Source organism: Ovis canadensis, chromosome 24 (genome assembly GCF_042477335.2).
Source record: "Ovis canadensis isolate MfBH-ARS-UI-01 breed Bighorn chromosome 24, ARS-UI_OviCan_v2, whole genome shotgun sequence".
Lineage (NCBI taxonomy): Eukaryota > Metazoa > Chordata > Mammalia > Artiodactyla > Bovidae > Ovis > Ovis canadensis.
Window position 1 is genome coordinate 51144320 of NC_091268.1, and position 20226 is coordinate 51164545.

The following is a 20226-nucleotide window of genomic DNA, read 5'->3' on the forward strand; positions in this document are numbered from 1 at the left end:
GCCCCAAGGTCAAAAAATTGATTGTTTTGCAAGAAAGGGGCAGGAGTGGAACTGTGGAAGGATTGGCAGGGGAGGGCAGAGCCCCACGTCCATCATTTAGCCTGGGCTGGGGGGCCATGTCTGGAAGGCTGGACTGAAGCCAGAACTGTGCCCCACTCTGCGAGGAGGGGAGGTGAAGAAGGGCCTGGGCCAGCTGCCTGCTAGGACCGATAAGGGGCCTCTTGGGGCTCCCACAAACGGTTTATCACTGGGGTGGGGGACAGCCTGCAGGGCTCAGGAGGGGGCACGAGCATGGAGCGGCTTGGGGGTCTACTCCGAAGAGCGGTAAGATCGGGTGCGGTTGGGGGACCCTTAGGCCTTCTCTCCAGGTCCTCCAGCCCCTTCCCCAACTCCTCCCGTTCCCATCTCTGACTCTCCCCTCCAGCCTGCCTCTCAGGACCCTCTCCCCTGCCTTGTGCTCATGGCAGCCCAAAGTCACTATGATTGCCAGATTCCTCCCCTTCCCCAATCTCATGCACGCCACGCCCCCCACAGCAAAGGTTGTCCCCAGGACCCTCTCAGACCATCTACAAGCGTGTGGAGGGCAGCCAGCAGGGACGCCTGGAGGAAGAAGAGGAAGACGGGGAGGAGGGGGCTGAACCGCCGGCCCACTTCTTTCCCATGGAGCTGAGGGGCCCTGAGCCCCTGGGCTCTCGACCAGCTCGGCAAAACCCTGGACTCTGGGCAGCAGCAGGACGAAGAGCAGCCCCCTACCTGGTCCTGACAGCCCTCCTGATCTTCACTGGGGGTGAGAGTCACCCCCACTCCCACTGGAGGGTCTGGGCTTGGGGGGATGTCTGGGGTCCAGGGAAAGGCACAAGGAGAATCTCCATCTCGCCACCCACCAGCCTTCCTCCTGGGCTATGTGGCCTTCCGGGGGTCATGCCAGGCATGCGGGGATGACGTCATGGTGGTCAGCGAGGACGTAAATGATGAGCTGAGCCCAGACTCTCACCAGGGCACGTTGTACTGGAGTGACCTCCAGGCCATGTTCCTGCGGTTCCTGGGGGAGGGGCATCTGGAAGACATTATCAGGTAAGGATCAGCTTGTCCCGTTCTGGCCCTCAAAAACCATCATCTGCTCATCTCGAGTCCTCCTCACCCAGGACCTTGAGTCATTCCACCTGCCGCCCTGACCTCCCTGTTCACTGGTCCTGGGAAGGATGGCAGGCATTGGGGGGTGGGGGGGGGACTTCCAGAAATGAGACTGGAGAGGGCATATTTAGGAGCCAAGGGAGCTGACTGAATAAGCACAGGTGGGTCCAGCCTCCACCTATGATGTGGGACAGACCCAGGAAAATCTTGAACAACACACTGAGAAGCTTAGGTTTTGACCTGTGGCAGTGGGGAGCTCTGGGGGCTCAGAGAAATAGGGGTGTAGGGAACCAGAAAAAGAACCAAATGCATTTGTGGGTAGAGACTGTCTCTCAGTCTAGGGGGGATGCCATCCCAGCACGAGCAGGCTGGTGTTCCTCTTGTCCTGCTGAGGTCAACTTTTCGTACTGGGAAGGAGCTGCCACCTGGTAGGTCCAGGGAAGACGTCAGGAATCATTTTTTTAGTGGATTCTCCTGGGTTTTCCAAGTTGAAGATCATGTAATCTATACTTAGTGAGAGATGGGTAGCTTCTTTTCAAAAGGATTATATCTTTTAGGTCTTTTTCATTTCTTACTGCATTGGAGAAGATATGAATTTAGGTAACGATGATAATACACACCCTTGCCTATTTCCTAACTTTCATGAGAATGTTTTTCTAATACTTTGTCACTGTGTCCATGGTGCACTGGCTTAAGGGCTCTTAGTTCCCTGACTAAGAGGAACTGAGGGGTTGAACCCGGGCCCTCAGCAGTGAAAGCAGAGTCTCAACCACTGGACCACCAGGGAATCCCCTCAGTCAGCTTTTTAAAAGTGAATTAAGGAAGTATCCTATTCCTAGCTTACTGAGACTTTTTTTTTTAAATGATCAGAAAAGAGGAACAAGAATCAAAAATTTTTTCAAACATTTTTCCAGAATGTATTGCAGTGATCACATGATTTTTCTTCTCTAATGTTTGTGTAGTCATTTGTATTAATAGATTTCTTTGTCTTCATGTGATCAACATAAACTTGATCGAGGTGCATCATTATTTGTTGATACATTGCTGAATCCATTTTGCTTGAAGATCTTAAATCTATGGCATCAGCAACATGTATGGACTCTTTTTTTCTTGAGCAACACTTGGTAGTCTGGGTACAGCCTGAGTAAGTGGATGGTTTGACAGGTCGAGGGTGGGGTGTGGCACTGTGGATGCCATCAAAGGGCAGGGAGGCAAGAGGAAGGCAGTGAGAGGGAGCAGGCAATAGGTGATGTATGCCTCTAGGCTGGATGGGGAAGGAGGGAAGCCGGGGAAGAACTGATAGATATGGAGAAATCAGACAGCGTGGAGTACCCGATGGGGTTGAAGAACAGGTATGGTGACGCTAAGGGAGTGAGTTTCAAACTGAAAAGCTCTGGTCAAAGAGCGAGATTCTGTGTCCTATTTATCCTGGAGTCTCCAGCACTGACCGCTCTGCCCGGCACTTAGTAGGTGTTCAGTAAATCAGATCAATATTCCAAAGATGGGCTTCTGGGGACAAGACTCAGGATGTGGCCGGGGAAGTGGCTGGCCAGATGCCAGAGTCCTCACTGACAGTGGATAAGTGACCAACTGGCTAGAAGATAAGAGCCGTGGTGAGGAGGGACAAGGGATGGGGTTATTGGATGGCACGGGCTTCGAAGGAAGAGAGATTCACCTGTGGAGAAATGGCCAGAAATGTGCGCAGTGGAGCCAGGAGCATGCGTCCTCTCTGGGCTCTGGTGGTGTGAAAGCCTGAGCTGCCTTCTTCAAGTGTCCCACGGGAGATGTAGCTCCCCAGGGGACAGCCAGGTTTCTGCCAAGGCAAAAGGTAGAAGGGGCACTCAGTCTGATGCTGAGGAGGGAGGACTTTGTTTGCCAGGGAAAGAGCACAGGTGGCACTGGTTTAGAGAGAGCTCAGGTAGGATGTGGGGGGTGGAGGTGGCCCTGGCACAGGTGAGATGGACGATCAGGGAGCATTCAGGTGATGGCAGGCTGGCTAGCTAAGTGGTGACTGTGGAAGAAGACAGGGGGAGGTCTCCAAGACAAGTGACCCCAGCTTCCACCGGCAACCATGGTAGAAGGTGTCCCCGCGAGGCCCAGCTGGAGGAGGAGAGGGGTGCAGGCCCCTCACCTCTGCCTGGAGAGGGCTTTGGAAGAAAAGTGTTTCCACGCCAGGGGCAAAGCGCAGACCAGCGCATGTACATGTCGAGGGGACAGTAGATAGGTTGGTGGTGTGGGTCATTTGGCCTGCCCCAGGGAGAGCCTCAGGGATGGTGGAGAGGACCCCTGACCATCAGAAGCTGAGGCGTAAGCAGCAGGAAGTCCTGGAGACCCTGGGAGTCAAGGCAGGAGAGATTTAAGAGCCCCTCACTACCCAGGGCTCGGGCCACCCTACACCTCTGGCATCTTCCCCTGCTCCAGCCCTCTCCTCCAGGCACTCAGATGTCCCAGCCCCTGCCTCCTCCAGCACCTCAATCCCCGTTCTCCCTGCACAGGCAGACCAGTCTTCGGGAAAGGGTAGCAGGGTCGGCCGGAATGGCAGCCCTGGCTCAGGACATTCGTGCTGAGCTCTTGCGCCAGAGGCTGGACCACGTGTGGATGGACACGCACTACGTGGGGCTGCAGTTCCCAGATCCGTGAGTGCTGGCGGGGGGCGGCGTGGCGGGGTTGGGGGGGCGCTGACGGTGGGGCGCTCACCACCGCGACTCCTCAGGGCTCGCCCTAACACCCTGCACTGGGTTGACGCCTCCGGGAAGCACGGGGAGCAGCTGCCACTGGAGGACCCCGACGTCTACTGCCCCTACAGCGCCACGGGTAACGCCACGGTGAGCCTGCCCGGTCCCCAGGATGGGGCGGCCTGTCCTCTCCCTGGACGCGCCTCACGGCCCCCCCATCCTCCTCTCCCCAGGGGAAGCTGGTGTACGCCCACTACGGGCGGCCGGAGGACCTGCAGGACCTGCGGGCTCGGGGTGTGGAGCCGGCGGGGCGCCTCCTGCTGGTGCGCTTGGGAGTGATCAACTTTGCCCAGAAGGTGAGGGTTCCCGGAGGACGGAACCTGGGGCAGTGGAACCGGGAGGGTGCCCGCTGGGGAGCCCGAGCATCGAATGGTGGCAAGTGGGAAGCGTCCAGGAGGCTGTCAGAGGGAGAAAAGGGAGAACCAAATGGGCTGTGAGAAACTCGGTGGGAACAGAATCAGGAGGTTGGGGTGGGGAACAGAAACAGGAGGGAATACCGGGCTTGCGGGTGCCCCACAGCTACAGATCAGAGGCCCTGCCATTCCACTTTTATTTGCATTTTCTTCCCTTCTCTAAATCTGCTTTTTTTGGGAGAAGGGGTCCTTTAGTCACGTGCCTTCCCCAGGTGGCCAGTGCCCAGGACTTTGGGGCCCAAGGAGTGCTCATATACCCGGACCCGGCAGACTTCTCCCAGGGCCCGCACAAGCTCAGCCTGTCCAGTCACCGGGCTGTGTATGGACAAGTGAGTCTTGGGGGAGCTGTAGTGCCTTCCTGGGGTCCCTGGGCTGTAGCGCCCTGCCTAGGATGAGGCTCGCATGCTGTTCTGGGAGCTTAGCTCCCAGTTTCAGTTTGGGCACCCCTCTCCCAACAGGTGCACCTGGGGACGGGGGACCCCTATACGCCTGGCTTCCCTTCCTTCAATCAGACCCAGTTCCCTCCAGTCCAATCCTCGGGTCTCCCAAGCATCCCAGCCCAGCCCATCAGTGCGGACATTGCCTCCCTCCTTCTGAGGTGAGGACCATGTGGGAACCAGGAGGGGAGGAGGCAGGGAAGGTAGGCTGCAGCTAGCTCATAAGGTGTCTTGGGTGAGCTAGAACAAGACGGCTCTTCTGGGTGGGCACAGCCTGCTGCCAGGGGCCACCCTGTTGTGAGTGGAACTCCAGGTCATATGACACCCTCTGCTGGGCACCCTTGAGCAGGATATAAGCTGCACAACTGTCCAAGGAAGCCCTGGCCCCTCAGCCAGGGCACAGATGCAGAGAGCTGGAGCCAGAGGGTGAGAGGGAGAGAAGGAGTCAAGAGGGGGGCTTCGTCTATAGCCTGGGCCTCTCTGCCATTAATTCCTTCTGTCCCACCCCTTTCCAGGAAGCTTGAAGGCCCTGTGGCCCCCCAGGAATGGCAGGGGCACCTACCAGTCTCCCCTTATCGCCTGGGCCCTGGGCCAGGCCTGCACTTGGGGGTCAACAACCACAGGGCCTCCACGCCCATCAGTAACATCTTTGGCTGCATCGAGGGCCGCTCTGAGCCAGGTGTGCTTGCTTGCCCAGCATCACACACACCCTGCCGGGGACGGGGGGAGAGGCTGGCAAGTTGGGCCTGGGCTGGGACTGAGTGGGGGTGGGTGGCAGTGAGACCTCATGGTCAAAGCTGTCTAAAGATAGAACAGGCAGTTCTGCACAGTAGTGAGTTCCCTAGCACCACAGGTGAACAAGCCTAAGTTGGATGATGTTAGAGCATGAAAGGGAGGTCAGACTACAACAGATGAGCCTTTCAAACATAACCTGATGTGGATAACAGTGAGGAACCAGAGTTCTTGAGCTGAGGAGTGTGGTACCTAGAAGTGCTGGAGGAGCGGCACATAGAGGCCTGTGATGAGGCTCCAGTGAGGATGCTGGTGGTGGGAGTGTGAGTGGGAAGGGTCAGAGAGAGATTTAAAAGGGGAAAGACTCATCAGGAAAAGGCAATGGCACCCCACTCCAGTACTCTTGCCAGGCAAATTCCATGGACGGAGGAGCCTGGTCGACTGCAGTCCATGGTGTCGCTGAGGGTCAGACACGGCTGAGCGACTTCACTTTCACTTTTCACTTTCATGCACTGGAGAAGAAAATGGCAACCCACTCCAGTGTTCTTGCCTGGAGAATCCCAGGGACGGGGGAGCCTGGTGGGCTGCCATCTATGGGGTCACACAGAGTTGGACACGACTGAAGCGACTTAGCAGCATCAGGACTCGGTGAGGGACAGATGGACATGCTGATCAGGGAGATAATGGAGTCCAGAACGACCCCAGGCACCTCGATGAAGGAGCAGACCATCCGGGAAGGGCCAAGGAGAGGAGAGGCACTCTTTAGGGACAGACAAGATTGCAGGCTGGGGCTGTGGAGATGTGAGGGTCCTCAAGAAAGGGACCCTTCCAAGGTTGAAGGAGAAGTCTCTAGGTTCTGCCCGCATAACAGGTGGGCCCCCAACACCCCTCCCCCAGATCAGTATGTGGTCATCGGGGCCCAGAGGGATGCGTGGGGCCCAGGAGCGGCCAAGTCCGCTGTGGGGACCGCCATACTGCTGGAGCTGGTGCGGACCTTTTCCTCCATGGTGAGCAATGGTAAGGTCAGGACCTCTGGGCTTGGGCCGGGCAGCTGGGGCTGTGTGGCGTGAGCCAGGACGGGGCAGAGAGGCAGTTAGGGGCACAGGCTGGAGAGTGGCCACTGAGACCTGGGCTCCAAACCTGGCTTCCTCCATGCCCTGGCTGCTTGGCCACAGCCAAGTCACTTCACCTTCATCTCTTCACTTAAACATGAAAGTACTAATAGTCCTTAGTGAAGACTAACCTGGAGATGACTTATGCAAGCAATCCCCATCACTGATACAGCTGAGTCAGGGCAGACCCAGGTTAGATGGGCTGGGATGGGGGCTTGGTGGGAGAGAAGGAGAGATCCCAGGGGACCAGGACAGAGGAAGACAAAGAGGTGGGGGTCTTTACTTGGCCCCCTCAGCCAAGCCCATCCTCCCCCTCCCCTCCCACTGCCCCCCCCCCCCACTGCCCCCAGGCTTCCAGCCCCGCCGAAGTCTTCTCTTCATCAGCTGGGATGGTGGTGACTTCGGGAGTGTGGGCTCCATGGAGTGGCTGGAGGTAACCTGGGGTCCTGGGCAGGGAGTCGGTGATGGGGAGAGGTGGGGAGGGGGCAAGAGGAGGGAATTCACATTCCACACCCCTCACCCACAGGGCTACCTCAGCGTGCTGCACCTTAAAGCCGTGGTCTATGTGAGCCTGGACAACGCAGTGCTGGGTGAGCGGGGAGCAGTGCCACGACCTGGCTCCCATCAGGTGCACCCTGCCCCTGGGTGCCAAGCCTGAGGCCTGGCATCCCTCCCTCTCCACAGGGGATGACAAGTTTCACGCCAAGACCAGCCCCCTTCTCATCAGCCTCATTGAGAACATTCTGAAGCAGGCAAGAGCCAGGCCAGGAGCAGGGGATGAAGGGAAGCTGCTGGCCGCTAGAGCCTGACCAGTGCCCCTCCAAACCTGCCCCCAGGTGGACTCTCCCAACCGCAGTGGGCAGACCCTCTACGAGCAGGTGGTGGTCACCAACCACAGCTGGGAAGCCGAGGTGTAAGTGGGGGCGAGCAGGGAAGAGAGCTGTGTGTGGCGGGGGGCGGTGGGGAACACGTGGGCCACCCTGAAGCCACACCACACTCCCTCCTGCCCCTCCCCAGGATCCGGCCACTGCCCATGGACAGCAGCGCCTATTCCTTCACGGCCTTTGCGGGGGTTCCTGCCGTTGAGTTCTCCTTCCTGGAGGTGAGACTTCCGGGCCCTGTCCCAGAGCGGTAGCCCCTGGGCCTGCGTGCACAGTGCCCGCGGCCAGCACCCCCTCCCCGCCCTGTCCGGCAGGACGGCCCGGCATATCCGTTCCTGCACACAAAGGATGACACCTATGAGAACCTGCACAGGGTACTGCGGGGCCGCCTGCCCGCCGTGGCCCAGGCCGTGGCCCAGCTCGCCGGGCAGCTCCTCATCCGGCTCAGCCACGATCACCTGCTGCCCCTCGACTTCGGCCGCTACGGGGACGTGGTCCTCAGGCACATCGGCAGCCTCAACGAGTTCTCTGGGGACCTCAAGGTTCGAGATGCCAACCCGGCTCCGGGTTTCCGGTGGGGTGTGGGGAGCGACGCGCCACATCCCGTGAAAGTGCCACATGTGCCAGGGAGATCTGCCCCATCTCCCCCTTGGTCTAGGGCCCCTCTGCCAACCTGGCCCCTTTACACCCGCCCCAGTCACTAAGCCCCTAGGACCCCGCTGGCACCCGCCCGGCCGCACAAGGCTTCTCTCCCTTCCTTCTGCTCCCAGCATTCTGTCCCCTTATACCTCCAACCCCTGCCAGTCCAGGGCCCCAGCCCCAGCCCCCCAGCACCTGGACCCCCACCCCCCCACCCTAGGCCGGGGTCCTGGTCCCCGCTGCCGATCCCAGCCCGTGCCTCTGCCCTCAGGCCCGCGGGCTGACCCTCCAGTGGGTGTACTCGGCGCGGGGGGACTACATCCGGGCGGCCGAAAAGCTGCGGAAGGAGATTTACAGCTCGGAGGAAAGCGACGAGAGGCTGATGCGCATGTACAACGTGCGCATCATGCGGGTGAGGCCCCGCCCAGCCCGTCCGCCGCCATCCGCGCCGCGCCGCCCTCTTCCGGCGGCCTGGGGCCCCTCCTCAAGGCCCGGGTCCCACCTCCGGACCTGGCGCCTGCGGCTGCCCTCCTCCCCTCGCTTCGCTTTCACGGGTCTCTGTCGTCCCGGCGCTGCTAATCCTAGACGCGCAGGCCTTTGCTCACAGGCCCGCCAGGCTGGAGCCACCGCTGAGACGGGCCGGCAAAGTGATGAGACACGGCGCGCCAGCCCCTTGGCTACAGTTGCCTGGCTACCGCAATTGCAGAACTAAGACAAACCGCGCCTCCTCCGGTTCCCCACCGCCGACCCACCTCCTCCCCGCAAGCATGTCCACGGTGGTCCACAGTCTAAGAGGTGCAGGATTATGGCTCGGGAGGTGCAAAAAGCTTGAGAAATTCAGAGCATAGAGACCCCTCTTCCTTCTGGTGAGATGGATGAGCCCCAGAAGGGCTGCCTGGAGAAGATGTCATGTGAAAGTTATACAAGATTATTATTATTCCCTTGCCAATCCCTCTTGCTTTGAATACTTTGCAACCTGCACCCCATCTCCAGTTGCAACCCCTCCTCTTCCATTTCCTTACCCCAAGAACTCAACTCTTCAACCCTTTGACCTCTAGAATTGAGTGCATAGGGGCTGTGGGGAAAAGTCTCTAGAGCAAAATGCTAAGCAGGCCCATCCTCAGTGAGTGTGGGGTGAACAGGGAACATGCATGCATGCGCGATATGGGGATGCTGTGTCTGGCCTTTGCAAGGTCTTGTTCTTTTTCTCCCCCCGCCCCTTCCTTTTTCTGTCATACTGTCTTTCTGTTCACAAACCCACCCCTCTTGCTCTTTTGTCCTGGCTCCTTTCTCTTGGATTGGACTTGGTTTATTCTCATTCACAGATCTTGCTCTAACCCCTACTGTGCCAGGCTCTAGAGACACAAAAAGACACCTCCTCCCCTTGAAGTTGCCATGTGCCCCTCAAGAGATAAAGGCCATCTGGACACGATTAGGCCATAAGAAACAATTCACACTCAGAGCTGGAGAGTAAAAGATGTAGGGCTAAAAAAGGCTGGGGGAAAGAGGTAGGGCTTCAGAACCCAAAACAGGGCTGAGAGAGTTCCCAGAGAAGTTCCCAGAGAACTTCGTGGCTCTAAACAGGGGTTGGTAAACTACAGCCAGCAGGCCAAATTTGGTCTGCCACTTGTTTTTGTAAATGAAGTTTTATTGCAACACAGCCATGCTCACTGGTTTTCCTATTGTGTGTGGTTGCTTGTGTGCTACAGCAGCAAAGTTGAGTAGCTGCAACAGAAACAGTATGGCCTGCAAAGCCTAAAATAGTTACTGTCTGGCTTTTTGCAAGAAGGAAAAAAAGTTTGCTGACCCCTGCTTCAGACTATAATATAGATCTTGAAGAACAGACAAAACTTGGGTTGGTGCCAAAAGAGGATGTTTCAGGGTGGAGAGACCAAGAATGAGGGCATGGCAGTAAAACAGGTCTGGCTTTCCTTGGGGGCAGGGCATGGACCAGCAGAGCCAGAACAGAAGCCCTGTGAAGGAGAGGAGGGGAGTGGGTTAGAGATCAACTTTGGGGTTTGGGTTTGAGGGGTCTGGGGCATCAAGGAAATCTAGAAGATTTTTAAGCAGGCAGGTGATGTGAACAAAGTGGAATTTTAGGAAGGTTTTGACCAGATTGTAATGGCTTGAACAGGGAATGAAGTTAGAGGCAGCTGAGCTTTTGGGGGGGTGGCAAATACCACCTGAAGTGAGACATTTGGAAGGAAAAATGGACAGGCTGGAGGCTTCCTTGGCAGCACAGTGGTTAGGACTCTGTGCTCCCAATGCAAGGGGCACAGGTTTGATCCCTGCTCAGGGACTTAAGATCCCTGGATGCCACCCCTCAAAAAACAACAATAACAAAACCCCAAAACCTTCCTCAAGTGATTCTAATGTGCAGCCAGGGGTGAAAACCACTGTATTATAGGTCATGAGAAGAGCAGGAAGGTGGAGGTCAAAACTTGGACCTGGCCAAAGGTGGGAGGAGAAGGAATCGGAGCCGCTGGCAGAAAGGTGGGAGAACTGGGCTAGGAACCAGGCCGTCTCAGGAAGATTGAACAACATATGAGTCAAGAGGGTGAGGACCCAGGGTCAAGCAGTTCCTAAGGCCCGGCCTGTCCCCTTGGCCTTTTGATCTGGGCTGTGGACATTCACAGAGGGGTGCAGGAATGACTGGGGTGTGGAGAGGTGAGGACGATAGACGGTTCTTTGAGGCTTTGAGCAGGGAAGTGAATGGGAGAGGAAGGAAGACTGGGAGTCCTGGATGCAGGGCTGGAGGCTCAAGGGAGAAAGAAAGGGATACAATCCGAAACACGGTGAGCGGGCGCATCCTACCTGACTACTGGTGACGTCATATGCAAGCCTTTCCTGATTGGTTAGCTAAAAGAAGGTGGGCCTTAAAGAGGCTGCTGCTAAGAGGCTGGTTAACGGTATTGACTCAGCGCGCAAGAGGTCCCAAGGTGGGTCTGGAACTACGGTTCGGACTTCGACCTGGTCCCCTTCTCGGCGCAGGTGGAGTTCTACTTCCTGTCCCAGTACGTGTCGCCGGCCGACTCCCCGTTCCGTCACATCTTCCTGGGGCGCGGAGACCACACGCTCCACGCGCTTCTGGACCACGTGCGGCTGCTGCGCGCCGGCGGCGCCGGGGCCACCTCCTCCCAGGTGGCAAGGGGCCTGGGCTTCCAGGAGAGCCGCTTCCGGCGCCAGCTGGCCCTGCTTACCTGGACGCTGCAGGGGGCAGCCAACGCGCTGAGCGGGGACGTCTGGAACATCGATAACAACTTCTGAGGCCCATGGCAGGGTATGGGGTGGGGGTTGGGAATAGGCCCCTGACCCCTGGCGAGAGCCCTTGGCCTCTTGAGCGCTTCCTGGGTGACAGAGATGCCTGTGCACCACCTCCCATTGCTGACTAATTTATTAGTCCTTACCATAACTCTCAGGGCTCAGCGATGGTGCCAGGGCAGACACCCCACATACCAGACCCAGGGCAGTAGTAGGTGAGCAGTGCCTTCCATAATGGGATGGTCATACTGTCAGCTAATCAGAGAGCAGCATCTGCTCCTTCAATCACAGACCCTTCCTCTTCAGAAGAGGGGGTTTCCCCCAACAGCTAGAGGCCGCTATGGAAGGTTTTGTAAGCCCTGGGACCTGGCCATCCTTGGTAGGAAACACTGCTGGGACCCTAGTGTTATGGCCAACAGGAGGCCTATAGTGGGAGGGGCTGGGGTTTGAACCTCAATAAACCACGTGTGGCATCTGTTGTTTATAGCACTTCTATGTGGCTTCCTCACCCGCACCTCACCCTGGGGAAGGGCTGGGCAGAAGGACCCGGAGAGGATGCAGGTTGGAATGCTGTCTCCACGGGGAAAAGAGCTCCCAAGGAACTAACAAGAGAGGACATAGGAGGGTCTCCCAAGATAACCACAGGTTAGGGGACTATAATTTGCAATGGCTGGTACAAAATGAAAGAGCGGAGATTCTTGTTCAAAAAGCAAAAGCAAAGCTTTTTTCTTCTTTCCACAGCCTCTCAGTCTGTCATGGTGGTTCTTCATTTGTTATTTAATGTCCAGATCACTCAGACAAGGAAATACTCTGGGCAGATCCCCACAGGCACGCAGAGTTCTGCCCCACAATTTGCTACAGACAGCACACGTGCCCTAACCAGAGCCAAACCCAGACCTGTGCTGGCACCCAGTCCCTGCTGGGAATGGAGGGTGACAACTGTGATTGGGTGGGGACAGGTGAGAACCCATCGGAGGTGTTGGGACCCCCAGCATAGGCTCCATTGCCTCGTCAGACTGCACTTCCAAAACTTAAGTTCAGAGATAAAATCATTGAAAATGTCAAGATAGAGACTGCAGAGCGCTAACTCCCAAGCACGGTGGCCCCTTTGGAGCATAGCCTTGTGAGCCTGCCATGGCCACACAGCCTAGAGTGGCCCAGCCTGGGACCTCTCTCCCCTCCAGGGTCTCCTATGGCCCCTCGTTGAACAGAGGTAGAAGCTGCAGGAGGTCGGGAAATTCCAGGTGCTGCTGGCACCATTTTAGCTTTAATCGTGGGCTCTGGCACCTGTGACCCTGGTTCTCTCATTTTCTGGCAGCTCCGTAAATCCTAGGGCCTATCTCTCAGGCTCCTCGTCCTCTCTTGTTCCCAGGATGGTGTGAGAGGTCCTAGCCTGCTTCTCACAGGCTGGGAGGTAAAGGCTTCTTCAGTTACAACTCAGGATGCCCCTAGGTTCTAGGATGAAGCTGCGCCCTCCTTAGCCCCTGAGTCTGACTTTGTGGACTCCCAGGAGCCTAGACCAGGGGTCAGAAGCCTCCTTGACTCCTTGCTTCCCTGACATACCATCCGGAACAAATTTCCAAGTTGTCTCTCGGCCCTCTCCACCTTGTCCATTGGCTCCTGTTGGTAGACAGGTAGGTAGGCCTGGTTGAAAAGGTCCACATCCTAATGCCTGGAATCTGTAAATGAACATCGCCTTACATGACAAAAAGGACTTTGCAGGTGTGATGAAGTGAGGATTTTGAGATGGAGAGTGCAAATTCATATGTTGAAACCCTAATCTAGTGCCTCAGAATGTTTTTGAGGGCCTTGAAAGAAGTGATTAAGTTAAAACGAGGCCATCAGAATGGGCCTAATCTAATCTGACTGATGTCATTGAAAGAAGAGGAAACCGGATGCAAGGAGAGACCTGGGATGGTGTGCAGAGGGGAAAGGCCGTGTGAGGACCCAGGGAGGAGGGAGACATCTGCACGCCAAGGAGAGAGGCGTCAGGAAAAACCAAACCTGCTGACACCTTGATCTCAGACACCAGCTCCCAGAACTGTGAAAAAAATGAATTTCTGGTGTTTAAGCCACCCACTCTAGAGTGATATGCTAGAGGTGGGACTGGGGACTTAATCACAAAGGCTCTCTCTCTTTTTTTTTTTTTAATTTTTTCGGCTGTGTTGGGTCTTCATTGCTGTGAGTGCTTTCCCCCAGTTATGGTGAGTGGGGACTGCTCTCTAGATGCAGGGCCCGGACTTCTCATTGCAGTGGCTTCTCTTGTTGTAGAGCGCAGGCCCTAGGTGCGAGGGCTTCATAAGTTGCAGCATGGGGGCTCTGTAGCTGTGGTGCACTGGCTCAGTTGCTCCGCAGCATGTGGGAACTTCCTGGACCAGGCATTGAACCCGTGTCTCCTGTGTTGGCAGGCAGATTCTTTACCACTGAGCCTCCGAGGAAGCCCATCACTAGGGTTCTTATTAAAGGAGGCAGGAGGATCAGAGATAAAGGAAATGTGACAATAGAAGCAGAGGGTCAGAATCAGAGACTTGAAGATGTTATACTCCTGGCTTTTTTTTTCAAGTGACTTAAAAAAATGATCATTTGTTAGAATTTTTTCTCTTGGCTTTAAAGATGGAGGAAGGGGTCACCATTCAAGGAATGCAGATGGCCTCTAGAAGCTAGAAAAGCCAAGGAAACATCCTCCCAGGGGCCTCCAGAGGGAACCAGCTCTGGGGACATCTTGATTTTATCCCCAGAAGATTCATCTTGGAGTTCAGACCCCCAGAACCATAAGAGTGCCCTTGGATCTTCCCTGGTGGCTCAGACAGTAAAACGTCTGACTACAATGCGGGAGACCTGGGTTCAATCCCTAGTTCGGGAAGATCTCCTGGAGAAGGAAATGGCAACCCACTCCAGTATTCTTGCCTGGAAAATCCCACGTACGGACAAACCTATGGGGTCGCAAAGAGTTGGACATGACTGAGCGACTTCACTCACTCACTCAAGCCACGAGTTTGTGATAAACTGTTACAACAGCCACTGGAAACTAATACCCACCCACTCTAATTGCCGCCAACTCAGCGTTTTCTAAGAAATCTGCTTAAAAAAAAAAAGTGTTCCAAGCCCCTCCCACCGGATCTCACTTGCAGCAAGGCCTTTCCTCAGCAGCTCATTCAAGTGTGATACCTCAAATGCCTTTTGGGGGTCCTAGGCACAGCCAGGCTAGCGTGAATGGTTTGGTGAGGGGTTTGCTGGGCCGTGGGGAGAGCCCTGCTCACATCCTAGACACAGGCTGCCACCCTCTGCACAGAATCAGACTCACATGTCACTGAACCCTACTCTGGGTGTGGGAAGGACGAGGCCCCCCGGGGCAGTGGGGCAACTCCCAAGGCCCCCAAAGCAAAGCTGGAGCAGCTGATAACCTTACAGCAGCGTAGCAGACAGTCTGTCTGCATGTTATCTTGCTGATTTTTGTTCCCAATCAAGGATCTATCTGCCAGTGTCACTGGCTGTCCTTCCCCTCCTCCCCTTTCGCCTTGCATCTGCAGAAGGGCTGGAAACCTGCCTTTCAAGCAGCTTTTTTTCCATTGCCTTCACTTCCCCCACCTGGTTAGGCTGAAGTTTATGTCAGGCAGTGCCACTTCCCCCCATCTTGCCAGGGACTTTTCTTAGCCACAGGGGCTGAGGTCAAAGAAGAGACAAAATAAAAGCAGAGAAATCTGAGACAAAAAGGCAGAAGAGGATTCTGGGGAAGGGAAGCCTCCCGGCAACCCTGGCAAGAGGCTCTGATGGCTTAAGACGGTGGGACCTGAGTTCGACAGCAGGTGGGAATAGGTGGTATTTGTGTCTGTTTCTTTTCACCTTTGGCATTGGAAAAGACCCTGATGCTGGAAAGACTGAGGGCAGGAGGGCAAGGGGGTGACAGAGGATGAGATGGCTGGATGGCATCATCTCATCGATACAACAGACATAAGCTTGAGCAAACTTCAGGAGATGGTAAAGGGCAGGGAAGCCTGGTGTCCTGCCATCCATGGGGTCGCAAAGAGTCGGACACAACAGTGAATGAACAACATGCTGGCTTAGCAACATGATCCTTTCCTTAAGACAGAGTTAAAAGGAATCTTAAGAATCAACTTTCCCAATTCCCTCATTTTACAGGCATAAACTGAAGCTCCAAGAAATTAAATGACTCGCTCAAGATCACATGGTTTTTTGGCACAGCACCAGGCCTTGACCTGCTGCTGCTGCTGCTGCTGCTAAGTCGCTTCAGTCGTGTCCCACTCTGTGCGACCCCATAGACGGCAGCCTAACAGGCTCCCCCGTCCCTGGGATTCTCCAGGCAAGAACACTGGAGTGGGTTGCCATTGCCTTCTCCAATGCAGGAAAGTGAAAAGTGAAAGTGCTCAGTCATGTCTGACTCGTAGCGACCCCATGAGTTGCAGCCTACCAGGCTTCTCTGTCCATGGGATCTTCCAGGCAAGAGTACTGGAGTGGGTTGCTATTTCCTTCTTCAGGCCTCAACCTAGGTCTTTTAAATCCTCAATGGGCCTCAGGTGGGAGTAGGAGGAACTGGAGGAATGATGTGGGAAGAAAGGGGCATGTTTCTTACATATTTCTCAGTTCAATTTTACAAATTTATTTGATTCAACTTGGAAAAAGATAACAAATCCCTAGGTCTGGGGGGAGATGGGCAGGAAGAAGGAAGCAGGAGTTGAGACAAGGTTATGAACATCACAGTGGCTGTCTCACGTCCACATCCGCATCCATGTTCTGGCCCGGGGAAGCGGTGTGGAAGTGGAACAGAGCTCAGGTCCGGAGGAACACCATGGTGAGGAGCCCTGGAGAGGGGAGAAAAAAAGCAAGGTCGTGTGTGGAGCCTGCTGGCTCTACATACCCTCTTTCCAGCCCCCACACTCCTCTCTCTGGGCCTGTATTGACTGGGCTCACCTAAGACGTAGGCTGCCACCAACTTTTGTCCCAGGGAGACGTGAAGGATTTGGGGCAGCTGGCTGCCAAGTTCATCCTGGAGCGGGAGCAGCAGGAAGGCCACAGAGACTGTGCCCATCAGCAAGAAGAGGAGGAAGGAGCTGGTGGCCAGTTGTGGGTGAGGGTCTGGGGAACAAGGCCCGTCAGGAGCTCCAGCCTCCACTCCTGTTCAGCCCAGGGAGGAGGCTGAAGGTGGAAGGTGTACCCACTTTTCGTTGGACACTGGAAGCGTCCTCTTCTCCCTGGAGCCCCTGTCCCCACAGCGCAAGAGACCCTCTCCCCTCTGGTCCCTCATCATTTTCCGCTCTTCAGCTCTGCCTTGATTACTGGCTCCCGTGTACTGTGTGTCAGGCAGGGACCTCTGTCTCCCATAAAACACAACATAGTATGTAATTGCTCAACCTGCATTTCTTATTGAACTGAACTGAGCTGACACAGGATGGGAAGTACTGGAGTCAGAGCTAAACAAAGTTTTTCTCTCTAGGTGGAGGCCAGAAACCAAGGAAACTGCGAAGTCTGCTTCTCCCCTAACCTGATATAAAATCTTAACTTCTAGAAATGTTGCCATCAAAAAGCAAAAGGCTGAACCGGAAGGGAATTCCCTGGCGGTCCACTGGTCAGGATTCTGTGCTCTCACTTCCAGGACCCCTTGTTCCATCCCTGGTCTGGGAATTAAGATTCTGCAAGCCCAGAAGGGGCACCAAAAACCCCACAAAACCCCAGAACAACAACACAACAAAAAACCTCTTCTATTCCAAACGAACTCACCTCTAAGGTCATGCTAGGTCCCCTCCCCCTAGGGAACTTAAGAATTCCCATCCCCAAACTCACTCTCTGGGAAGGGCTGGGCCGTGGATGGTGCTGTCCAGGAATGAGGCTCTGGGTGGGGTGTTGGGTCAGACTGTCCCTGAAGCTCAAGGGGGTACGCTGGGGCCCTCAGAACCGAGGTGATGTCCTTGCGCCCCACCACTCGGCCCTCTGTTCCCTCCTCAGAGAGCTCAATGCGGAAGCGATCCTGGACATCATAGTGCCTGGGATGGGGGGCCACGTGGCGAATCACACTGGGCCGGAGAAAAGAGAGAGGCCCATTGAGGGGCAGTGATCCAAGTGAATCCAGGCCCCACCTTCCCAGGAAACTCCCCGTTAGGGATGCAGACAGAGGGTGGGGAAAAACAGGCTGAAGAGCACCAGCTCTGAGACCTAAGTCACAGCAGGGTAAATCAGACAAAGCTGGCAGCGACCACTGGCTTTCATCAGCCTCCCCACCCGCTCAACTCACATGTCAATGCAGGACTGGGGCTTCACGTATCCTTCCGCGTCAAACACTGTGTATTTGGCAGGTGCTGTGCACAGCACTGGGGGAAAAGGCAGAGAGATCGATGGACTACTGCCTCAGAGAATCCTGCACAAGCCCCGCCCATGGAGTCCCCCCAGCCTTCTACCCTAGGACTGGACTTGACCCTTCCATTCTGCCAAGGCCGGACAGTCAACCGTACTCATCTGACTCCTCCAGTCCACCCAGCTCCCCAGCCTATTGCCGCCAGTCCCCACATCCCGAGTACGAGGCGCCCATCCCCTTCACCTCGGAAGCGAAGCACTGCTCCAGTGGGGTTATAGAGGGTCAGCAGCTGCCGGGGTCCGCTCCGTTGGTCCGCCCTGAATACTAGATCCGGGGGAAAGACGAGAACCGGGACAACAGGTCCCGAGGGAGGAGGGGCGCCCCGGGACCCCCGCCCAGGAGCCCCCGGACCCACCAGCTCCTGGTCCTGGGGCGCCCCACGGCGCATGCAAGCTCTGGGCGGTGGAACATCCGAGGGCAGAGCTCAGGGGACGGGGCCTGGAGTATAAAGCTGAGGGGTGAGAGGCGCGAAGGGAACGGGATGAGACCGTAAGGCAGGGCGTGGACTGATTCCGCCGCCGCCGCCTCAGAACCCCTCTAGATAAGGCCCCCCCAGCAGACCAGGCCCAGGTCCCCCAAACCCTTCTTCTCCCCCAGCAGCGCCCCGGGTCCCCTTAAGCCCCGCCCCCAAGCCCTACCTCGAGGGTCACGCCCACCCGGGAAACCCGGCCCCTCGCGGCTCCCAGCCCGGGCCCTCGTCTTCCGTCTTAGTTCCTGATCTCCATAAGCCCCGCCCCTTCCGGGCGTCCAGGGGCACCCGCCCCCTGCCTCCGAGGCCCGATTCCGCCGGCCGCCGCGGCCTCTTCCTGAGCTGCTCTTTCCGCCTCTTGCTCTCCTGTATCTGGGCCTCCGATCACTTCCTGAGCTCGTCGGGCTTCCGCCTCCGAACGGCCGCTCGCGCTCTGAAGCTCACCTCCGGTCACAGCACCTGCCAATCAACCTGTGGCCGGACCAGGGCTGCCATCTTTCCGGGAGACCGTTTCTGCACTTCCGCCGTACGGTTTCTATCATTGGCCCGGGCGGCCTCGACTCAGCTGTGACTGTTCGCCGATTGGTGCGCCTAAAGCGGTGATTGGCTTGATCCTAGTGACGTAACACTTGACGAGCGTCTCGGGCTAGAACGCTAACCCTGGAATAAGTGGGGCGGCGGGCTAGGGAGAGGGACCCGGGCGAAGATGGCAGTCGGGCTTTGTTCCTTCCTCCCCACTTTTGAGGCTGTCCGAATCACTACAATCACATCCCACAAGAGAGCCCTCTTTCTTTTTCCTCTTCAATCCCAGGCTCTCCTAAGAGCTTCCGCAGCAACAAAAGCCGTTTTCTACAGTGCTAGTTGAATGTTGCTCCCCGTTGGACTCGGATCTATGCCCACAGCACTTCTCTTGATTCCTTACTTCACGGAGCTCATCTTTGAAATCACTCATATTTGTAGAGGGAATTATGGCTCAGTCCTGCTGCTCACATCATCCCACCGGATCGTCAACTCCACTCTCAGACGAGGAAACAACTACAACAAGGTGAAGAATGTCACCTCAGGCCACACACTTGGTTAGCAGTGGACCAAAACAAAGTTAATCTTACCTGAAAGTCTTCTCTGTGCACCCTGTCAAATGCAGAATCTCCCTTTGCCTGTCCTCTTACCATGTTTCTGTGTTCTTCATTCATAGCACTCCTATAGCTACTTGACCTTGTTGTTTATTTTAGTTTATCTCTGTTCAGGTAGAATGTGCTCTCTTCACATGAGCTGGGACTTTATTGTATTTTTGGCACCTGAAACAGTGCCTGACATTTGGAATGAACAAATGAGTGAGTGACAAAGATGAACTTCTGAGCTGAGATCTGATTGAAGTTAGGAAGTGGACCACAAGATGTCTGTGGAGGAGATTCCAGATCTAGGGAACAGCAAGAGCAAAACCTGGAAGCAAATGTGTACTAGAAATGGCCAACGGGTCAGTGTGATGGAAGAGGCTGAAAGGGAGATAATACTCAGAGATGAGATGAGGTGAGAGAGAGGACACAGATCACCTAGAGCCTCAGAGCCCATAGTAGGACTTCAGATTCTATGCTGAGACTAATGGGAAACTATGGGAGAGTTATTTTATTTTTTTGACTGTGCCACGTGGCTTATAGGATCTTAATTCCTTGACCAGGGATTGAACTCGGGCCCTCGGCAGTGAAAGTGCAGAGTCTTAACCACTGGACCGCCAGGGAATTCCCTTAATTTGTTTTTTAAAAACCGCTTTATTGAGATATCTTTGACATATAAAAATTGTATATATTTAAAATGTACAACTGGACATTTTGATATATGTATACATTGAGAAAAGATTGCCACAGTCAAGCTAATTTACATATCCATCACCTCTGCATATTAATAGTTGCCATTTTGTGTGTGTGTGGAGAATATGGGAGAATTTTGAGCAAAGGGGTGACAAGATTCAACTTCTGTTCTTCGTGTAGTAACCCTTGAGTTGACTGAAGGAATAAAAACAAATCCCCCAAGAGCACCAAAACCGTA

The 20226-nt window shown here is 55.5% G+C and overlaps 2 protein-coding genes and 1 long non-coding RNA gene across 23 annotated transcripts in view; 2 read left to right on the plus strand and 1 right to left on the minus strand.

Moving 5' to 3' along the window:
- TFR2 (transferrin receptor 2) overlaps nt 1–11833 on the plus strand; it is a 12930-nt gene extending 1097 nt beyond the window's left edge. For 4 of the 14 annotated variants that reach the window (XM_069570057.1, XM_069570062.1, XM_069570061.1 and 1 more), the window contains exons 3-20: nt 264–324; nt 535–787; nt 888–1074; nt 3630–3770; nt 3848–3959; nt 4043–4165; nt 4495–4611; nt 4741–4880; nt 5235–5398; nt 6349–6468; nt 6914–6996; nt 7090–7153; nt 7248–7315; nt 7400–7476; nt 7581–7665; nt 7759–7986; nt 8355–8495; nt 11075–11833. In XM_069570057.1, coding sequence (XP_069426158.1) covers nt 264–324; nt 535–787; nt 888–1074; nt 3630–3770; nt 3848–3959; nt 4043–4165; nt 4495–4611; nt 4741–4880; nt 5235–5398; nt 6349–6468; nt 6914–6996; nt 7090–7153; nt 7248–7315; nt 7400–7476; nt 7581–7665; nt 7759–7986; nt 8355–8495; nt 11075–11350 — 2440 coding nt within the window. In that variant the 3' untranslated portion in view covers nt 11351–11833. Of the gene's footprint in view, nt 1–263; nt 325–534; nt 788–887; nt 1075–3629; nt 3771–3847; nt 3960–4042; nt 4166–4494; nt 4612–4740; nt 4881–5234; nt 5399–6348; nt 6469–6913; nt 6997–7089; nt 7154–7247; nt 7316–7399; nt 7477–7580; nt 7666–7758; nt 7987–8354; nt 8496–8690; nt 9744–10490; nt 10641–11074 lie in introns of those variants that run through there. The other 10 variants (XM_069570065.1, XM_069570067.1, XM_069570064.1 and 7 more) reach the window with 4 other exon arrangements.
- Nucleotides 11834–15938: 4105 nt separating this feature from the next.
- Nucleotides 15939–18757, minus strand: MOSPD3 (motile sperm domain containing 3). 8 transcript variants are annotated; one of them, XM_069570082.1, is made up of 7 exons: nt 18625–18737; nt 18067–18149; nt 17895–17975; nt 17592–17667; nt 17144–17373; nt 16274–16438; nt 15939–16164 (listed from the first exon to the last, which is right to left on the minus strand). In XM_069570082.1, the coding sequence occupies exons 1-7, from the start codon at nt 18720–18722 to the stop codon at nt 16133–16135; spliced, it is 765 nt and encodes a 254-aa protein (XP_069426183.1). In that variant the 5' UTR covers nt 18723–18737; the 3' UTR covers nt 15939–16132. The 8 variants fall into 8 exon arrangements, with proteins under 8 accessions (XP_069426183.1, XP_069426188.1, XP_069426187.1 ...); XM_069570087.1 differs by having other exon boundaries at nt 17895–18162; nt 18625–18757; XM_069570086.1 differs by having other exon boundaries at nt 17895–18162; nt 18350–18743.
- On the plus strand, nt 18435–20221 carry LOC138429025 (uncharacterized). The gene is made up of 2 exons (XR_011252648.1): nt 18435–18779; nt 18992–20221. It is a non-coding gene; the product is annotated as an uncharacterized lncRNA (long non-coding RNA).
- Nucleotides 20222–20226: the final 5 nt, after the last annotated feature.

What these genes read in the sequence shown, in the direction of transcription:
- MOSPD3 (XM_069570082.1), bottom strand. Translation starts at nt 18,722, where the DNA reads ATGATAGAAACCGTACGGCGGAAGTGCAGAAACGGTCTCCCGGAAAGA. An exon ending in GGCCCAGCCCTTCCCAGAGA is followed by an intron (nt 16,439 to 17,143) that starts GTGAGTTTGGGG and finishes CTTGTTCCCCAG; the next exon opens with ACCCTCACCCACAACTGGCC. An exon ending in GGTGGCAGCCTACGTCTTAG is followed by an intron (nt 16,165 to 16,273) that starts GTGAGCCCAGTC and finishes TCCCCTCTCCAG; the next exon opens with GGCTCCTCACCATGGTGTTC.